The sequence below is a fragment of the Chaetodon trifascialis genome, chromosome 10 (genome assembly GCF_039877785.1).
Source record: "Chaetodon trifascialis isolate fChaTrf1 chromosome 10, fChaTrf1.hap1, whole genome shotgun sequence".
Taxonomy (NCBI): Eukaryota; Metazoa; Chordata; class Actinopteri; order Chaetodontiformes; family Chaetodontidae; genus Chaetodon; species Chaetodon trifascialis.
The window spans coordinates 19,557,799-19,579,885 of NC_092065.1; the positions used below are offsets into that span (position 1 = coordinate 19,557,799).

The 22,087-nt window shown below is 43.6% G+C and overlaps 1 protein-coding gene across 2 annotated transcripts in view; it reads right to left on the minus strand.

Moving 5' to 3' along the window:
- The window catches only part of bcar1 (BCAR1 scaffold protein, Cas family member), an 81,791-nt gene that overhangs the window by 27,065 nt on the left and 32,639 nt on the right, over positions 1-22,087 (minus strand). The window contains exon 1 of one of the 2 annotated variants that reach the window (XM_070972453.1): positions 18,760-19,151. The exons of the other annotated variant lie outside the window; for it this stretch is intronic. Coding sequence (XP_070828554.1) covers positions 18,760-18,771 — 12 coding nt within the window. The 5' untranslated portion in view covers positions 18,772-19,151. Of the gene's footprint in view, positions 1-18,759; positions 19,152-22,087 lie in introns of those variants that run through there. 2 annotated transcript variants of the gene reach the window in all.

The following is a 22,087-nucleotide window of genomic DNA, read 5'->3' on the forward strand; positions in this document are numbered from 1 at the left end:
TGATGACTGATTTAGGAATGAGCCATAAATATGATGGTTGTCCAACTTGCAGTGTGGGAAAGTTGCTTTGATTCATCAAACTGTATTTGCTGCAGCCTTAAGTTTTGAAAATCCTGAAAAACTACATTTTGTCAAATTCAGTCAAATTAAAATCATCTCTGCAAAGTGCAGTGGACAGATGATTTCTCCACCAAGGCTTCCTCCAAACCGTATTAGGATTTTCTTTCTCCTATTACTTAAAAAGGTGGTGGTGGTGAGTGTTGTCTCACCAAAGCCTTAATGTCTCTGGAGAAACCTGTGGTCCACGATTTTCACACGTTTTCTGATCTACAACCATTATGTTTAACTCTGCTTATGGTTAGAGGAGCAGGATTTTATACTTATTTTCCAAGATCTTCCTTCCTGCCTTACCACCACCAACGATACAGTATGTCTTAATTTATTGCCGCTGTGAGTAGTTCCTCTACTTCCTTTGTGTGGCACATTAAAGGTCAAATTTCTGATGCACACCCCCTTTTTTAAGAACAGTACGAGTGAACACACAGCACACTCCAAATGTGCGCAGAACGTGTATATAGTGTGGATCTGGAACACAGCAGCTTTGATAAACATTTACATGTGAGGAAAAACTGAAAAATCCTAGCAACAGCTGTGCCCATAATCAGGACAGCAGCCTGAGCACTTAGCCCTATTATCATTCATTTTCATAAATGACATGCTGTTACATGCGTTACCATGCCGCCAAAGAGAGGGCAAAGTACAAGGACACTGAGCCGCTCTCACTGTTTGATCACAGATAAAGTGCGGGGTCGAATCTGAGAAAACCCAGCATAAAACCATAACTACAGCCACAGCTCTATAAATGAGTGTGTTTCATATCTGATCGGATCTGTCATTTTTCTACATTCAGCAGACAGAATAGAGACTGTTTAAGTTTTCATACATAATAAACCGTTCACTGTCCCCACAGCAACAGCAAATCCACACACATCAGCAGCACAATCACGCTCGGGTCAGTTTCAGATTCTACACAATGGGAAAGGTAATGTTTAGTAAGGGAAACAGAAAGTTATAGTTATTTGGCAGAATTCTGTTACGACTCCATTTTGGTTGAATCATACCAACACACATGCGCACACACTCGGCCATCTGTGTGGAAACCCAGTGTGCAAACAGAAACACCTCCCCTCAGTCCCTCTGGAACTCTTTGAAACTAAACCAATATTTGTCATCCACGTCTGAACTCGGCCTGCTCTCCTCCCTCTCTGTGTGTCTGAGTTCCACCCTGACTATCACAGGCTGGTACAGCCCGTACTGGGCCCAGGCCAGCTCTGCACATACACACACACACACGCACATGCATACCAACCTAAGCACAAAGCGCTGCCCATTTAAATGAGGCCATGTAATTGGCTTCTAGATTTATTGTTGAACTTTTCTTGGCTGCACTGAAGGCCTGTGCATGGCTTCAGAGAAAGACACTCGACCATACGATACTCACTTCATCAACTTCACTGGCTGGGTTAACACACTCCTCCACAATTATGTGATATTCAGTTACTGTGATCAAAAGTCAGACTGCGTTTCAAGGTACCCGCTTCTCCTCAGTCTGACTTGTCATCTTATACTGCAGTTAAAGTCCCTCCAGTCAAAGTGCTTCGCCTCTCATGCCATCACTTCCACGCTTCAGCTTCGCTGTGCAGAATGATGGATGTGCAGGATTTGACACGAGAAGGCTGTTTTCACTTTCATCAGCTGAAGGGGGAAAGTTCCTCTGTGCTCACCTTTAATCTCAGTTTAACATACCAGTGGAGCTTTGTGACATCACAGCTCGTTGGGAACCAATTGTGGGCCAGTATGTGACTTAAAGTGTGATGTGGAAATAGAAAACATAGAGTGAGAATGGACTTTTCAGTGAGGCAGGAGACATTTTGAATGCAGCAGTTTGATTTTTGATCAATATGAAATGGCGGCACAACAAACTGTCTAATGGTATGATACATCTGAATGGCTTCATCACTGCAACAGTCCAGAGTGAGTGCTGAATACTATGAATCAAGATGAACAGATACTCTGGACAGAATAAGACATTAGCTGTGTCACAGGTCAGTGAATGCACCCAGGTTGCATTTTACTGACGTTTATAGAGGAGTTAACAGCAGCATCTTGTTTCTGCTGACCAGCAGTGGCTTAACTTCTCACCTTGCAGCGGTGATATCAAAGTGTGCTCTGGGGTGACTCAGGACACTGTGACATCACTGTCAGGTGTGCTTACAGGTGCAACAGAGCACCCTTGATACCATACCCAACAGAAGTCAGTAAAACACTGGTGACCTTCAGCCTGGTGTTTATTTACATTTATTTTTAACTGGTTTAAAATGTTATGTTGACCAGATTTCCAAAAAATAACAAACAGGTAGGACTGTCAGCTTATTTTCAATCCAAAACATTACTAACGCTGCTCAACACTAACTATGGTATGCTCTATTATTGTTCAGGGAGAGAGTCACAAAACTCCCTTCAAAAAAGTGTTGTTTATTTTTTCCCTGCTGAGACCAAACCTTTGATACCGCTTCAAACACTGAATAAAACCTATTCTTAATTGCACCTGTCTTCTGATAAATTTGACATTAAAAGTATTCCAAAGTTTCAATATATTTCAACAAACATTCCTCTTGAAAACTGAACTTCCTGCTGTTTGCTTTTCAGCGCCAGCTCTCACCTTTGAAGCATTTAGACCCCATGCTGGCGTCAAGTGACAACCTGGTCTCTTTTGCTCTCTGACAGACCATTTTTCAGTCAGAGTGACGCAGACATCAAAGCTCCAAGCAGCTCCCTCCATAATGCTGCAATACCTCCTCATGTCTTCTTCTTACCATTCTACATTTGTCCTGATTCACACTTACAAGCCAGATTTGTCAGTTGTTTGTATCTGTCAAGAGCCTCAGCGAGGACTTTACTGTTAGCGTCACCATTTGTTTCCTTTATCAAACAGCTGGGTTACTCTGACATGGAGTCAGTGATACACATTCAGATACACTGTATGTGCCTTATCTCCTTCTGTGTGTTATTGTCTCTCTGGATTTCTCCAGCATCATTCAGAGTGTACTGTATGTGCACACACTCCAGAGCCGCTGCTGAGTGGATGATGAATGTACCTCTCTGTCTGCTCTCTGCTCTTTCTCTCACAAGTCCTGACAGAGAAATGAACACAGCTACTGAGGCCAGACTGAGGTCACTCTCTCTCACATCCATGCCCACACACACTCACACTCTCTCACACACAGAACACAGAAATCCCCCTCTGTAGTCCATTCCAGTTTTGAGAGAAACAGGAAGTGCAGTGGGGATGATTCACACACCCCCCTGCTCGGACGATGAGTCAGTGACTTGACCCTGAGGTCTTCGAATCACCCCGATGAGGTTCTCATGCTCTCTATTTCTGTCTCTTTGTGAATCCTGCTCAGCTTTGTCCAATCAGTCGTTTCAGAGACACATTAGTTGCTCAGTTTAATAATGAGACTGAATCATGGTGATTACAGTACATTCCAGTTAGTTTAAATTATGTCTCATAGCACACACGAGCAATTTCTTCTTCAGTCCTAAAACAAAATTGTCATTTTTCTGGCAAACATTGTGGCCTTAATTTAAATTGCATTAATATCTGTCAAATTGTAATCTATACTTATTAAAAGATGGAAAATTTGTACACATAATAAACTTGTTTCCATATGAAAGAAACGAGGCATGTAAAATTATTTAGTTGATGATGGCTGCTTGTAGTTCAGGTACAGGATCTTAAACCAATTAGCTGGAAATTTTCAACTTCCTTCAGTGATGAAAGTGGACTACTAGCTGCCAGTCATTCAATGAACACCTAGCTACTGCAAAGTGATCTACTGGCTAATTTGTGGCTGACAGAACAGTTTTCTTCACAGGAGAAATTGATGGTTGCCGACTTCACCTACACCAACTTATTTACAGGCTGTTAGTTAATAATATGATTGAAATCACAACCTTTGCCATTTTTAAAATAACTTTCTTTCAAACTGTGATTTGGATTTTTGGCTTGTTTTTTTTTTTTTTGGAAGCATAATGTGTCTGCAGCACCCAGTAAAACCGTCAACAAATGGGTTAGTTGAATATCTGATCAGATTTGTAATACGAATAATTTATTCTTTACTCAAACATTTCAACTGACTAAGATTCTTCTCCCAGTTTCTCTCCAGCAGTGTGGACGTGTGTCAACATCAAACCCACAGCACATTGGATGTGAATATGTTGTGGCAACACACAGAGGTGACTGCAGGAAAGATAGCAGACTTGTATAAAACACAGAGGGAGAAAGAGGCTAGAGAACACACAGTCACATTTCCATTTGTTTCCTTTCTTTGTGCTCAGCTTCTGCACCTCTCTGTAAAGCACATGCCTGCTCTTGCTAAATATTTCTGTGGTTGCGGATTAAATTCTACACCTGAATGACTGAACAGCATCATGTGGAACCCAGGTTTGACTCATTTATTGGTTTTCTGCCTGAATACAAGGCTCCAGCTGATGCACTTTCTCTCAGAAGTCTTCTAAACATCCTCTCACTCCTGACTGTTGCCTGAAACCTGCAGATCAACAGATCAAACATCAGTATGGCTGGCGTCAGGTCATGTCATGGTGACATGTTATTGGATCCAGGATGTGCCTTTGTGAGTAGAGGCTTCTAATTTGGTCGACTCAAACCAGCAGAAACGGTGAATAAATGATCCAAGGATGATTGTTTTCTTTATCTTTCTTTCTTTTTCTTCTAATGTTCGTGTACTGTGGTGGCCTAAATACCAATATCATGGTCATTTTATTTTTTAAGAATGCTTTACTGTGACTAACTCACTGACTTTTGTTTCACAATTGAGCTGTGATTTGTTTGAACTGTCCCAAAGGACTGTTTTGTTTTTTTAATGGAAGGTTTTCAGTGGCTCCATTTTGGATCAGGTCCAAATTTTCATATCCGTGAAGACTTCAAGGACACAGTTTAATTTTCCACCTGCAGGCAACAACACAAGGCAACGCTGCACACAAGCCAGACACAGTGGATGCTTTGACTTGTGGTCAGCAATGTGTAGTCTCAAATGTCTTTCACTGAGGGTCACTCAGGTCACAGTGTGTGTACTGTAAGTCCGGGTTGCCAAAAACACCAGGATTGATCCTTTTGGGAGACTGAGCATCATCGGAATTTAATATTGATCCAGCTACTAAAGTGTTGGACTGACCAACAGACCAATGCACAGTAAGACAGTAAAAAAGGTGAAGTAAATGGTTTCTTAAGGGTACTACCTGACATTCTGTAAATTTTAAAGGTACTATATCATGGCAGCAAACATGAATTAAGCACTTTGTGTGCTAAATCCACAGTTTCAAGTCTCTGCTGCTGGTTCAGAGAACACCTTTAATCAAAGTGAAGCAGCGATGAGACAAATGTAATGGTTGTTTCATTTATAGCAGGTTAGCCTATAGCCAACGCAGTCATGAAAAAGATTCATTTTCAGTTTTAACCCATTCAAATTGTGCTCAGAGGGAACTATTTTCACTGGACATTATGATCAGAGACATTTAAATATGTCGGACTTCCACAGATTTTGCCGGTAAAAACTACAATACTTGGCGGATAATGGAAACCATGGCTGGAAGCCCTCAACCATCCTTGTCTGTTAATCAGCGTGAGAAAGCCATCAAGTAGACACTTGTACATCCACTCTGCAGAAGCAGCCTAGGAGTGTGGAGAAATGAGAACACAGTGGTGGCTAATCACATTACTCAGACCCCGCAGGATGAATCCCAGCAGCAACAGGCCCCAAAAATGCCATGTGACCACGACAACCATTGCCGGGACAACCAGCTGCTGCTGAGCGACGCCAAAGCTTCAATAGTGTCGTCTCGTCAGGGCGATGAAAGAGAGCAGACTGACAAAAGAGGAAGTTTAAAGGGCTGAGAGTTAAACGAAGCACTGGGACCGAAGCTCCTGATTGAACATCTGATTGCTGATTGAACACTTAGAAATACCCCCCAAAGCAGTACAAGCAGTATATATTCGAATCATTTATAGAGACTTAATTTGATTTTACATCAAATCTGACACCTTAATGCACCAGTTTTACAGGCCGGAAGTAGGAAGCATGTCTGTCTGGCATGTATGATATGTCTCCAGCTGGGAGTTTTGCTCAAATTCGTATGAAAATGCCTGATTAGCAACACACACACAAATTTTCTGCTATTAGAACAAATTAAGGGGTTATTGTTAGCTCAGGTCATAATGACCCTTTAAAACAGCCTTTTCAGCTGATTTCTTTTGGGACCAGCCATTCAGCATAACTAACATCAGCATGGTGTTCACTGTGTGGCTACCTCAAAAGGTAAGCTACAACACAACCGTGTGTGATGCTGAAACAGTTATTCAGTGTATCATGGAAAATCCTGACCATTTGGCTGCTTTTCTGTTTCATATCATTGCAAAGTGGATATCTTTGGGTTTTGGACTGTTGGTCAGACAGAGACTTTTGCAGATGACCTTGAGCTCTGAAACTGTGATCAGTATTTTCTGATGTGTTACTGATGGAACAATTCACTCATGAATGTGATAAATCAGCATTCGGGAAATGCTTTGGAAAATGCTTTAGTTGGCAGATATTTATGCGATATGATATGTAAGAGAATGGGTAAAAACATGCGAAAACACTGGTCTGGTGTGTTTGTGCAAACCGTAATAAAACCTGTCAGTGAAGTGACTCCAAAGGCTATCAAGGAGAGAGAAGGGGAGAGATGTTCACTGAAGAGGAGGTAATGTGAACAGCTGGTTGACTGAGCCCAGTATAGACAGGTCACTCATCTGTGTGAGTGAGTGTGTGTGTGTGTGTGTGTGTGTGTGTGTGTGTGTGTGTGTGTGTGTGTGTGTGTGTGCACAGCTTAATGTCCTTTGTCTCTTGCCTCCTATTTGACCCCTGGGGACAAATACTAGCCTGCCACAAAGAGGCTCTGTGTGTGTGTGTGTGTGTGTGTGTGTGTGTGTGTGTGTGTGTGTGTGTGTGTGTGTGTGTGTGTGTGTGTGTGTGTGTGTGTATGACCCTATTCACCACACTGCAGAAAGCAAAACAGAAAAAAGGCACTTCATGGCACTCCCCCCATGTGTCTCCATCTATTCAGTCCATGCGGACACTCTTTCTCCTCTCTCATTGGTCGCCTGCTCTGTCCATCTTCCAGCTCTCCTGAGGTCAAACAGCTCTCACTTGCAGCACATAAACACTACATGTTAACCAGCAGTCATCTCCAAGCTGCTGCACCGTGCTGATAAAATAGTTACGCCATAACCGCAACATAAATACAGGTTAACGGCGATATACTGTATTTGGCTATATTGCCATTTAAAATGACTGATCACAGAGGAAGCTAGAGGCGACTACAGGTTGTCGCTGTACAGCTTGGTGTTTCAGTGTTGTACATTGAAACACCAAGCTGGCATCTTGAGATTCATACCAAGTAGAAAGCTCGATTTTGGGAGGAGAAAAACAACATTTTAGTCTGAAATGGAGAGAAAACGATACCATCTTAATGTGTTGTGTAACAAATGAAAAAGAGAGGTGTGAAAGATGTCCGCACCAGCTTACTCTCACATCCAAAGAGCCGACCGATCACAGCGTGAGGTGGGTGTGAATGTTGCATTTTCATGTTTGGAAGTTTCAGAAACGGTCGGACACAGCCTCCCCCGATCAGACATCAGACAGACAGACAGAGGAAACGTTTCTGACCACCTGCTCAGCACTTCTGATGAAGATACCGGCCCCCGTTAAGCCAGATGTGCCTAGATCACTGGTTCCAAGCCTTTTTGGTTTGTAGCTCTTTAAATCCAAACAGCGTCTCCTCACGACTCCTCATCACGTAGCCTCTGTTTGGAGCTGTGAGCAGGTCAACCAAAGAGCGATAATCCCCTTTGAGTTCATTTAATTTCAATGATTTTAAAAGAAAAAAGCAAATACTGGAAAAAAACCCCGAAAAAATAAACTGCATTTTCATGTGTCAAGTTATTGCTTGTGTCTCTTGTGCAAGCTGCTGTCCTTCGATCTCCTGTCCTTCTCTGTCTGTCTGTCTGTCTGTCTGTCTGTCTGTCTGTCTGTGCTGTGGGTGTGGCGCTCCTCCACTCATCAACCCCTGTTCTCCTGCCACTCAAGGTTAAATCTTCGTTGTAGCCGAAGTGTCAGATTACATCTTACATCTCTTTAAATTGTGCATTCAACTTATCTCTGGTGCGTTAGTTCGCTTTTAACTGTTTGTCAGTGCCACAGGATCACTGCCTGCCTGTCTGCTCTTTCCTCGCTCAGCCACGTCACATCCAGCCTTCACCTCCGCTCAGCCACCAGCCTCCCTCTTCTCCTCTGCCTTCGCCTGCCGGATTTTCCCCTCATCCACCTTCATCCCCTGAAACCAGCCAATAAACCGTTTCTTATTCATTCATACTCTCTGTGAGTCTGTGAGGCAATCTGGCTGCAAAGGGATGGACGTAACGACTGCACTGATCATTCTGCTGTGCTGAGAGACTTACCAGTGGGGCTAAAGCTGTAAAAATTCATGCTGATGGTGGCTCTAGAAGAACGATCATGAGGTCATAAAATCTAAAGGGTTCATCCCTTGAGAGCATGAAAGTCTCCAGCAATGAACATCAAACATATCTTGTCTGAAATGCTAGGATTTTATCTTGAGGGTGGCACTGGACAGAATGGCCGACCAGCATCAACATCACCAGTCTCTGCTATAAGCTGGGCACAACCGCAGCCAGAAAAAAAAAGAGTCAAAGTACAGCTAAAACCAGATTAGCACTGATCTGGTCAGAGGCATCACTCTGCCTCAAATGATTAATGTGAAAGATCAGGGAAATCCTCTCACATTTGTACTTATACCCTCTGGGGACACTCACAGACATAATGCCTTCCCAACCGAACCTTAACCATCACGCCGGTGTGTCTAACTCATGCCCTCACCATAACCTGAACTAAGTCTAATCTGATCTTTGACACCAAGTCTTATCCCTCAAACGGCCCTTTGAAGGTCTGTCTGTCTGAAAGTGAGGAGACAGCGGGGACAAACGGTCGAGAGCCTGAACATTTTCACATCTGACTCTGTGAATTAAGGATTTACTTACTACAACGAGAGCTGGTGATGACACAGTGGAAAAACAAACCAAGACAGTTTTGGTGAGTTTTATTTTGTTTCTTAAGCTTCTTAAGCTCGACTGAGTTCAACAAAAGGCAGAGACTTGAATTCAGATGACAAAGACATGACTCTTAACACCTTCCAGCATTGCCAAGCCCGTTAAAGATCCACTCTTCTGTTTTTCTACCTTTCACAATAAAAGCCCCACACACATACAGCACACTGCGTAACTGCTTGCCACTGAGACGTTAAACCACCAACAGGCAACTGAATAAAACAGCTCACCCCAGATAGAAAAACATCCTTTCTTGACGTTTTGTGAGTTTATTCGGTTTGTTTATCGTTAAATAAAAAATGTAGCACACTATTTGCGCTCGCGCTGACAAGCAATGAGGTATAAGGACAAAGTAAAAACACACAAGACTCTCTGTCTCCCCACACACAAGACAGAAAACAGTCATTAACAAACAAGCAGTGTGCAGGAGATCCCTCTGCAGGGACAACAGCCCATGTGGCCAAATGTGTGTGTGTGTGTGTGTAAAGATGGTGTTAAACATGACAAGATGGACAAGACTCCACATGACACAGGAGCAGCAGAGGGGGATTGCATGTGTGTGAACTGTGCTGTGTTTTGCTTTCGTTTCTTCTCAATCGAATTCTGCCCGGTTGACTGTTTGTCTCACACACTGTAACACTGCAAATACTCAGTTTACAAAGACATGAAACAGAGGAAACCAGTGAATAAAGCTCACACTGCACACACTGGACTGAAACTATTATCTGAATATCAAAACTGTGGCATATTAAAACATTACAGTTTTCCCCTGTCCTCCCATTAAGGTAGCTTAAGGTTGTTTCACTGATCTTTTCCGCTGTCTCACAGTCTGACAGCGACATATCACACATGCTGTGCTTCGGCTCGGTCGCAGCTCTTCATTTAAAGCGATGCGATGTTTCCACTGAGTGAAATATTCCACGTCTTCACGGCTGCTCCGTCTTATTTAAACCAAATCTCCTCAAACCCAAATTCAGACACACTGGGTAACATTGTCAATAAATGAACAATGTTCAGATGCACAGTGTGGCTTCTTAATGACTGTTTTTGGTTGATTTTCTGTTGCTTGACTGAACTTTAATTGGACTCCTCATTTCTAAGAAATCTGAGATCTTTCTCTGAATTTTGACTTTTGAAATCCAACCAAAGAACAAAAACAGTCCACAAGTGACGCTGAATGTGATTAGTGACCGCTGTCTGATTATGGAAAACATTATGGAAAGACGCCAAACAAAGAGTGAGGGTCATGGAGTCCCCCTGTGTGCAGTCCTGTGCTGACTCTGCTCTGTTTGGATTTGGTTGGGTGGACTTGAAATATGCAGATATGGATCCTCTGCGAAAACATTTTCTCTTTGGTTGTAACTGATTTTCCAGAGTTTTTCAGTAATCCAGACGCTACAGATACTACTGCTGAGGTGTGGGCGTGTGTTTCTGTGTCCCTGCTATTGCTGAGGTGAGCCTGGGCCAATCTTTCTCTCTCTACTGCGCGCGCACACACATACACACACACACACACACACACACACACACACACACACACACACACACTCCTACTACAGCATTCCACAGCCTTCACATGCAAACACACAACTCTCCTATTACTTCACATTCCAGAGGTGTCACAACACATACACACAAAGGCGCACACACACACACACGCACAGACACACACACACACACACACACACACACACACACACACACACACACACACACAAACAGACACAAAATACAGATTCTTACTTTTCATCATAAATGAGAAACCGACAAATAAAAGCATAGCGATTCTCTTTTTCCTTCCTTTCTTTGTGTCTCTCTCTTTTTCCCTCCACCCTCCTCTTTCTCTCTCTCGCCAAGCCACCTCTTTCTCCTTCAGACCCCCCCTGCCCCCCCTTTTTCCTGTCTTGGCATGTCAGACCGTTCTTGAGAAATAGTTGTGAGTGCATGGCTGATCTGTACAACAGCAGAAAGAATCCTCCACCCAGTGAAGCACTGAGGTGGAGCTGCAGGACACTGACGTGTAGCGTACATGCAGAGAGCTCTGTATTAGCCACCCATCACTTCTGAGCTAAAAGTACTTACTGCTCTCTGGACGCAATAATGTGTGAAGCCGTCGGCCTTATTTTGTTTCACTCTGGGTGCTGTGAATTTTTACATTTTTTAGCACAATTTCTTGTATTTTTTGGCTGAAAATACAACAAACTCTGGATTTTCCAAATAGCTCTACGTGCTCCGCTCGGTGCTGGTTAAGGCAGCAGCTTTGACGAGTGATGATCCACGCTGAAGAATTCTGCCTTCAGGCTGTGACTAACAGCAGAAACAACAGCGGGGATTGTATAGCCTGAAGCACAGCGTAGACTCACAGAGGCGTGACCTCAGTGTTGCTTAACCTGTTGACAGACAACCCTGATAGGAACTTATGAATAGCTGCCAGACACACACATACAGTACACACACACACAGATGCACACAGATAGTTGGCTCATTCAAAGCAGCTCCTCCTTACAAACAACCGCGAGAAAATGAGGGTGGAGATTCAGAATATCTGAACACGAGTAGAACTGCTTCTCATATTGATGAGATTTGACTTTCTTTCTTTGTAAATTTGCGACTTAAAAACTAACTTAAGTTATTTTGTCCCAGTGAAAGAAAGCACACAGTCCCACCAACCACCGATATTTATGGTTTTTATTGTTATTTATTATTAATTACTGAGTTGTCATTGTGTTTCACTTCATTCATTTAGCCTGACATCATGACCATGTTAGCCAATTTCTATCAGGGAACAGGGGAGGCGGTATGTTACTTCGCTCTAACCAATCAATAGTGACTGATGTAGCCCATCCAACCTGCTGATGTCATTTTCTGTCGACTCAGAAGCTGTGTGGGGGGGCCATTTAACGTTTTCCACATTGATCAAATAAATGTGTTCGTTTAACAGTTGTTAGTAGTCGACTTATAACAACAGTGTAATAACGCTACGTCTGTCTGTGTGCAGTGATTCGAGGTCTGGAACCCGCGTTAACAAGCACGTTATCAAAATCCACCAGCGGGATTTTAGCTCATTATCTATTCGATCAGCTGCAAAAAAGCAGGTGGGGTTGTTGTTTTCTTAGCCGTTAGCTGCTTGGCTAGCCAGGTTCCATTCACAAGGTGAAGGCGTGACCCAGCACCTTCTGAAATTAGTATGTGCAATCCACAACAGGAGATCTGCATGCATGCCCACAGAGCTGCCCACACCTGTGTTTAAGGGCTTCACTAACCTGCACTTACACACGTAGCAGAGACGTGAGCTACAACCTGTGACACACCCTCTGATCACTGTGTGTGTGTGTGTGTGTGTGTGTGTGTGTGTGTGTGTGACTGACAGACTGCAGTCCTTATTCCTCTGATCAAAACACGCTTATGATGAAGAGCTGGAGCCTTCATCTCCACACGGGAAAACAATGTTCAAAACACACAAGCTCCAAACCACCGTGGCATGAAGCTGCAGGGAAAGCATTAATATTTTGCAAGTCTACATCTCTGCAGAAAGACGGGGGAAAACAGCAAACCAAAGGTGTCTGGTTTAAAATGGTTTCACAACCACAGGGGCATAAATCTCCACACTGGTGAACTGTGACACTTTGATCACTCACATAAATCTGTTGAGAAAGCTGCAGCTGAGACTGCAGTGTTGACTCTATGATTCAGCACTGAGCAGTGGGGAAAAACATCCAGTGATTCATAGCATGCTGTTTGTCTGCTAACCGTACTCTACTGTACTGTGAAACCAAGGCCAAAAAATAAGGCCGTATAGTGGAGGCAGGAGCATAAGATAAAGTTAGACATCACACACTCTAGTTCTGAATCGTCAGCTGGAAAGCTTTAGCCTGAGCATCCAACGCACATTAATACCGTAAGTTTGTACTTTTTACCATCACTACTGAAGACGTGCCTTTAATCAAATACTTTAAATGTCCCTGAAGGCTTCATGTTAGGATTCAAGTGAAACGTGCATGACATCAGTCAATTTAAGAGGCACAACAGCTGAGTTTGATTCTCACTAGGCTGAAGAGATGCTGCATGTTTTCCTCAATCTGACTTTATATTAATGCTTTGCAGGTCAAATCACTTCATTTGAAGTATGCAGCCTCTCCCCAAAGCTTGAAAAATTAAGACAGTTGAGCCACAAAATGGCAATGAATTTCTATTCATTTGTGCCTGCAGAGATTTTGAGATGAAAGTAGTTTCATGGTATCTGTAAAGGATGAGTGTCACCTAGTGCCTGCATATCTCTCCAGATCCAAAACTGTCCCACGCAGCAGGAAAACTACGCTGCTGGATCTACCACTTGTGTTTCTGCTTTGCTCATTTGTAAGAAAAAAAAAAAAAAAAAAATGCAAATCAGACACTGAAACCTGATATTTCGTGCCCAAGCTGGAGGATTTTCTGGCAAATCTGGCCAATATTTAACCAGCCAAACACTGTAGTTAAGCACGGAGTTTAATTCTTGACCTCAGAATGTGTAAAATAATCAAAGCTAAAAGGTCCAGTTTTCAGCGGTATCTCATCATGTCACGAGAAGCAGCTGAAAGGATATTTGAGCGTAGATTCTTGTGTTAACACATCAGAAAACTGCTTCCATTTTTAGGTAAGAGTTAATCGTGACTGTAAAAAGACACCCACATGAGGCATTCAGGCCAGGATGCTCTCTTGCTGTGACCTGACAGCGTTAACTACTGAGCCACTGCGCCGCCTTCAGTGCATCTCTGGACAAATCAGCAGCTGAAAAATGTGCACTGGCAGTATTCACTGCAAAAAACAGCACAATCGAGCATGCTGGGAAAACAACCGGAGCTGTTAATGAGTGGAGAAATGTCATCTGGTTCACTCTTCACGTTCTGGGAAAGGATGGCTGACTGCTAAGAATGCTGAATTGCATGGCAACGTTCTCGCTAATGGGCAGTCCATGACCAGTGTGCTGTGAGTCAGTCCAGAACAGGACAAGGCCTTGTCTTTCAGCACTGGTCCAAATCTCAACGTGTCTCATAGACGCTGCAGCATTTATGTGTCAAAGCGACTGTGGTCGCTTATGTGGCTCACAGTTCACAGACTCAAGAGGCTTGATGTGATGAAACAGTTCTAGTTTTTCACACGTTGCTGGTTATTGGGAACTTTTTGGAGCAGAAAAATAAGAATGCTGTATTTATTGCAATGTCTCTGATTCACGTCTGGTTGAAACCTTTGATTCATATTCAAGTCTGTCTCTTTCATCTGATTTCCTATCACCTTTGTCTGCTCTGTGCTATCTAATAAAGTAAAAAAAATGGCTCAAATACTTTGAATTACATAAGAAATTTTGAGCGAGTACAGACTCTGGACTGTTTCGTGACCATCTCAGCTGTTGTTGCTCATTGTCTTGTAAGCCAAGACGGGCTGAGCACCATGTGGCGGCAGGACACTTAAAACCAATCAATTAATCAATCAATTTAAATAAGTGCTTTTCCTGTTTGGGCCGTGACCACACTGATGAGATGAAAATGCTGATTGTTCTCCACCATTTCCACACATGAGAAAAGACCTTTTCAAAACTAGCATACTGGACAGGAAAAAAGCAGCATCTTCTGTCGGCCTTTAACGAGGCTCTTAAGATAAGACACAGCCACAAGGCATAACAATAACAGTAATAAAGCCAGCTTTCTGTCACATTGCTTTCTTTGTACATTACTGCAGTGAATTACGACATGAAGCATGGTGAATTCTGGGAATTGCGAGTCCGGCGGCACTGTTAGCTCCAGAGGGAGAGGCTTGATAATATCTACCATACAGATGTATGAGAAGACCATCGGGCACAGACGTTGTGAAGCTGTTCGGTGTGATCACTGAGGCTGAACTGAGGACTGACTGTCCGCCTCTGGACTACTTCTGCTCCTGTAGTGGGATGAACAGTCAGGTACAGTCGGGATCTGGGTGAAAACGACTGTTTTCGGTGGATCTGTATGTGTGTGGTTTGGTAGATGGAGGTGGAGGGCTAATCACCATAGCCAGAACACCCTGGGGGGGGAGCTGGAGATGTTGAGCATGTGTGTGTGTTTGTCATGCAGGAGACAGAGGGGATTTCCTGCTGTAAGCCAGGCCTCCATGACTCAGCCGGTGAGTCAGGAGAAATACATCGGCAAAGAAATGTGCACTGACACAATGAGGGCCACCAACAAACCTGACTCCACCACCAACCCCATCCTTCATATCTTTAGATTTATATTGCCATGCACGGCAAGGATGTGTATGCATATAATACAAAAACAAAGGGCAACGAGAGCGATCCAAGGAGCTTGTTTTGCTCTTCAAAAACTACGACAAACACATTGATGAGCCTCATGGTCGCACTGGGTGACACGTTTCTTCATGACCATGAACACACATATTGTAGTGCATTTTGACTCAATCCCACATACACTGCCCCAAATACTCACTGGAGCACCAAGTGTAGATCAATCTGCCACTGAAATTAGCCCCCAACAAATACACAATTCCCTCCTGTTTGAGTAACATTTGCTAAAAACTACAGAAAGCAGCTCTTTTAGGAAATGACTGAGCCTTTTCAAGAATATATTCATTACATATTTGGCTTGGGGCTCATCATACACTACTGCAGCATCACCTTTGCAGTTCCAAGCTGGTTTCTAATGAGCGTTTTGTTGCGGGACAACCATGTCCGTCAACATCGCACTCATAAATCGAGCGATTTTTGTTAGCACGCTGGTGTTTCCGAGCATACTTATCTGCTGCATCTCAAACACAGTTAGCGTAATGGGAACACACAGTGTGTATCAGTGTATTCCTGCTGTCAACGCCCACCTGATAGCTCCTTTCATAACATTTAAACCATCTGACAGGTCAATAGTCAAGATTAGCAATGTGTTTTAATTAGCCAGGATCAAGTTAGAGTCAGGGAAACTTGTTTCTCTGGATGAATGAGTGAACCCGATCTCCCTCTAGCACACATACCCACACACTCCTCCGTGGTATGTGGGGAATCCTCTTCATCTATTTAAAACCAGCACTGTTTCCCGGCCCTGTTCACTCCTCCTCACTTCTGAGACCGATTATGTGTCACCGCTTGTCTCCTTCAGCTTGGGAAGAACCTGGAGACCAGCTGAAACCTACAAAGACCTGGCAAACCACACATGAAGGCTGTGTCCACCCACTGGCATGGTCGGAGTAAATACATCAGACAACACACTGAACCAGCGACCAGGAACCCAGCAAATCCCGTGAGAACAGCAGCTGTGGCGTCTTCTTGCACCAAAACAGACGCCAACCAGCAGCTTGCGCTGGTTATATGCGACATTTATGCTGAAACAGCCAATCTGGGTGAGATCCTAGATGGAGAGGCGCGTAGGAGTGCAAAGGCTACAGAGGGAACTGGAGATGTGAAAAACAAAGCTAACTTCAGGCAGCATATGTGCTTATGCATGCACCATGGGCGCTTTCATGAGGAGGGGGGACAATTATTTCAGCACTTGGCACATAAATAAAGAAGGAAAGAGATTTTGGGCCCAAGGCTAACCTGACAAGGACACACACAGAGTGATCACAGTGTATTAAAAAGCCATAGAATCCAGTCAGAACCTCTGGATTCAGGTCTATGAAGTCCAGGTCTGACGGCTTGGTTCAGCAATTCTTTTGACGCCTGATTTATCTTTACCTGGGGAGAGATCTCTACTAATAAATATTTTAAAATACATAATTTGCTTTCTTATAAAGCAATGGCTGCTGTTGTGACAGCGTTTGTTCAGAAAAACATCCCAAAAAAATTCAAGGATAAAAAAATAAATCACTGATCTTCATGTCTTCTCCGTTTGTCTGCTTTTCTTTCATTTCTTTTACGAATATAACGACAGACAGGACGAGCTTTATCTTTCCACATTTCAGCAGTTTACTTTGCACTGAAACTGATAAATCCACATTACATCTGAACGCACACAGACACAACATGGTAGTGTTGTGCAGTCAATGGGAAAGCTTTGACATGGCTGCCGAGTTCCACAACAGCGGAATGTTATTTTATATTAATTACACACTAATTACTGGCGTGTAATTACTAGTTACACACACGGCAATCTGCTCCACAGTATCTCACTGTCTGCCACATTCCTGACTGTGTAGTTACCCCCCCCCGCACACACACACACACACACACACACACACACACACACACACACACACACACACACACACACACACACACACACACACACACACACACACACACACACACACACACACACACTGGTATGACATGAGCAGGCAGCCAACACTGACGCAGAAGCTTTTAAACAATGGCAGGGAAGGACTGTTGCTGCCACTTTCTTTTTATTTCTCTCCTCTCCTCCTTCCATTCCTTCCTTCCTTCTGACTACTCTTCTCTCCCTCCTCTCCAAACCATTATTCTCTCCCCCAGTCCACCACTCCCTTCTGTCTCTCTCCGCTTTACTAGATCAATGTCATATTCAATACTTGCACATATCATCTTGTCCCAGTCTCTCTCTCTGCTTCCCTTCTCTCTCTGCTCTTGTTTTACTGAAGCGTTTTTCTCTTTCAGCCGACTGATCGCCTCCCTCCGTCCTCCGGCCATAAAATCTTCATTTTTCTCCACTTTCCTCTGAGTCAGCAGAAAGACAGACCACGGCTCTTCCCCTCTCTCCCTCGCTCTCTTTCTTTCTCTCTCTCTCACTGTCTTTCTTTCTTCCTTACTTCTTTCCATAAACTGGACTATGGACCTCTGCTATGCGGTCTGATTCTGTGCAGTGATGCATTCAGGGAAGAAAGTTTAAAAGAAAACATGCGCAGTGTATCTTTAGGGTTCAGTGAGGAAAGCTCTCAAGAGGATTATAGGCATCAAGTGACAAACTTTAAAGAAGTTCTTATGAAAGTACTCGGATATGCAACCTAGAAATGTCACATTTCTGCCGCGTTTCCTCTTTTCACAGCTTATTTTTGATGTTTTACTCATGTCTTGCAGCATATAGTTTCTATTTTTGTCATACTCAATTGCCTGACAACGAGTCTTCTGGTGCATTTAGCTTTAAAAGTCTTTCGAGACACACCAAGAAAGCTAGTGTACTTCAGAAAAACAGGAGGAATTTTTAGCAACTTTGTCCCTCCACATTCCTCCACAGGACGCTGAAGTCTCCTCGACCTGTGTACGACTTAAAACCCTTCGCCACACACACAGACACGCACAAGCATACACACACTCCCTGCTGAGAGCCAACAAAAGGTAGGCATCTGCAGAGAAAATGTTAACTCCAGTTTCCCTCTCCTCCCCCTTCACGTTTTCCTTTTCTTCATACTCAACTCCCCCCTCCCTTCCTCCACACCACAGTCCATGCACAGCTGGGGTATAGCAGGTCCTGCTAAAACACACACATACACTAAAACCACGGGGAATGAAGGAGTAGACAGACACTGAAAAGCAGTGATTTTACATGCACACACTGAAATCTCTCCCTCACGCATGCACACACACTCACCAGATAGTTCATTTTGTCCCTGCTGCAGTGAGGGGGCTGTGGTGAGTCCGCTGTAGCTCAGCCCCTGTGACACACTTTGCCAACTAGATCCTTTGCGGAGAGTAGATCCCAAAAGATCCCAAAACTCCTCCAGACCTCCTCCTCCACCCTCCTTCCTTCCCTCCCTCCTATGTCCTTCTGTCCTCCCTCCCTTTTCTTCTCGGTGTCTCTCCCTCTGTCTTGTTCAGTCTTGTTTTCAGTAGTCGAGCGGATCCCGACACATTCTGACGCTCCGTGATCTCACACAGCAAGAATGAGACTGCTGCTTGGCCCATTTACTTCTACCCCGCTCTCTCCTTCCTTCTCCCTTGATCTCTCTCTCTCTCTCTCTCTCTCTTGCCTGAGGAAAAGAGGGAGGAGAGTGTAACCCGACACGTCACTTCCTGTTGGATCCTGATATTCCCTCTATCCATTCTGGCCATTGGCCTGAGGAGCTCTTCTCATGCAAATGAGCTTTGCCCTCCCACTGTCCCTACTCCCCCCTCTCTCTCTCTCCCCCTGGCTGTAAGACACTGCCAGTGCTTTGGAGTGATGCTGAGACTCACTCGTACTGCATACTGCACAGAAGCATAAGGCAACATGACCTCATCCAAATGTGTTTAACCTGATTGGTGGCTTAAAGAGCTGCTAACCAACCTGAAGCTACTTCAACAGAAGTCCATACAGCAGACAATCACTGCGTCCTGTCAGATAAAAACACATTTAAGGCCATGTCAGAAAAGTCCAGTCACAGGCTGTTTCACAGGTCCCATGGTTTCTAGTAATTTCCTACAAAGATATTAGTGCTTAATTGTAAATTTCATAGGAAAGTAAAATGAGTCTAATGCTTAATTGGTACACTTAAGTCTTATTAATGGCTACTGCAACTTAAAGTCTTACTTGTTCAGTTCACAGCAGGTCAGCAGAGCATGACTATGGGAATGAAATTGAAATTAAACATTTATGAAGAATAAAGATTCAGTCATTATTAAATTCTCAAATCTCAAATCAATGAATGATGAAGAAATGTTACCTTGAGTTCAAATGTTATTTCGAAGAAATTCTTGCGGCTGCTTAGAAAATAAATACAACTAAATGAACTGAGATAACTCTCATAACACTTCTTTTTTTTTTTTTCTTAAAAATGAAAAATTACACAGGGTATGGCCACAAAACCTACTAGGAAATCATTTTGAATTGGCTGCTTTCAGAAAAGACCCTGACCAATATGTCAACCTGCTGAACATTACAGAAATTATATACATTATCATAGTTTTAGCTGTCAGCAAATATGTTTGGCAATAAGTAAATAAAATATTCAATCGGATGTTTCAATGCAGAAATTTCATTTTAAAACACTGTTTTAGAATTAGCTGCAGGTAGTCAAGGCTCACAGATTTAAACAAACTGACAGCATTTCATTTCTTCCAGAATAAGGTCATGTGATACGGGCCTGATGAATCGGGGAAGGGTAAATTGTGACCGATAAGACTCTGAAAGTGTCTCTGAGTGAGGGGGTTCTGAAATGCTGAGTATGCTGCTGAGTATGAGTATGCTGAGTGTAAACATGGCAAAAATTCTACATTTTAAAATGAAAACACGGTGATAGCCACAGGAGCAGACCTCTGCCTCCTGTCGCAAAACTCTTCACTGTCCTGGGGACGAGCCATCACAAAGGAGGGTCATGACCTTCTGCGTGTGTGTGTGTGTGAGAGAGAGAGAGAGAGAGAGAGAGAGGGTTGTGATGCTATTGACACATGTTGTTTGCTTAGTGTCTCTTGTCTGGGTGTCATAAAGTCATGAAGTCCTGCCTCATGATACGGCAGCCCCACACCTTCTTCATTAGCTTTCCTTAAAGCTCGCAGCAGATAATATATTTTAGAAGCTTTTCTTATCATATTTGTTGAACTCCTCTTTAGAACCTGACAGCAAAATACTGAAAAAAATCCAGTATCTGTGACTGCTGCTGGCCTGTAATAAGTCCATCCAATCATTTCCATTGCCATGAGTGAAGTGATTGGATGGCCTATCTGCCTGTCAACCTGTCTACCCGCCTATCTGTGTACACTCTGCTCGAGTCTTCCAGAAGGCTAGGCAGACATACTGCTAAAGCTTTGGCGAGTTAGTCACACAAGAATGGCGGAAAAGTGTAGCCCCAGTTTCCCAATGCTAACACGCTAACATGTTAGCTTGAATACCAACAATAGCAGCAAACCCAGCAGGACAAAGCACACGCCCACAGCGCGGAGCAGTAACCGACAGGCTGGGGAGACCGAAGGTTATTGTTGGTGACGGCTATTTTGCTTGTGTTTACATGATTGTGGGATTTAACAGAGTTGTTTATGTAAGCATTCATTAAAAGATCTGCCTTCTCATCACGAGCCATCCTCCAGCAGCATTCAGTCAGTGAGCCTGAGGCCTGAAGGGAGAGGAGGGGATTTTTCAGTGGGATACTAGGAAAATCAAGCTTACTCTTTGTGGTTTCTCCAATGTTATCAACTCCAGCTTTAATGCTCAATGCTGGAGAATTCCTCATCAGTTTCCACAGATTTACACGAGGCTGGATTACTTGAGTTTTTCAGTGACTCGCTCAGACTAGAACTGAATCGAGCCAACTTAGTCAGATCAGTTGTGGCACCAGAATCGTCAACAAAGGTGATGTGTGTCTCTGCTTTAGTGAGGATGGAGAGCAGTGCGACACACACTCAGTGGCACCAAAGAAGAAGAAGGGAAATCTGTGAGGCTCTGATTCTCCCTGCCGCTCCTCTCAATGTGAAGAACAGTAGTTAGATTGTGTCTGAAGCTGACCGGCACTGATGTCAGCGACCCAGCAGAACATTCCACACACCTACACACACACTTCACCCTCCACGACCTGGGCGCTGCCTTCTCTGACCACCACACTCGACAACAACAGCCTCTGTCACACTGACCTACAACTGTTAAGTGCGTGCCACATACACACACACAAGAAAAGAACGCAGTCATTGAGGATTAAGTTATGTAGGGCAATGTGAATCTGAATATGGTAATGGTCTCTGCTGGGGAAGTGCTTCATGAATGTGTCTGTGTCTTCACTCAGTTCAGCTTTAGGACGTCCATACTGGAGCTCTGGCTCAACACTGCCCGTTATTCCATGTACTTCCTGTGTTTTTAAAGATACCATCAAGGAAGCCCATGATCATTGAAAACTCTTGGATTCTCCCTGGTGTCTGGCTTCTGGCTGCCATCTTTGTTTGGGTCAAGCACTGAAGCAACTTGTGAAATACATTCAAATCTGCCTGACAGAACTTTGTAAGGCCGAATAGAA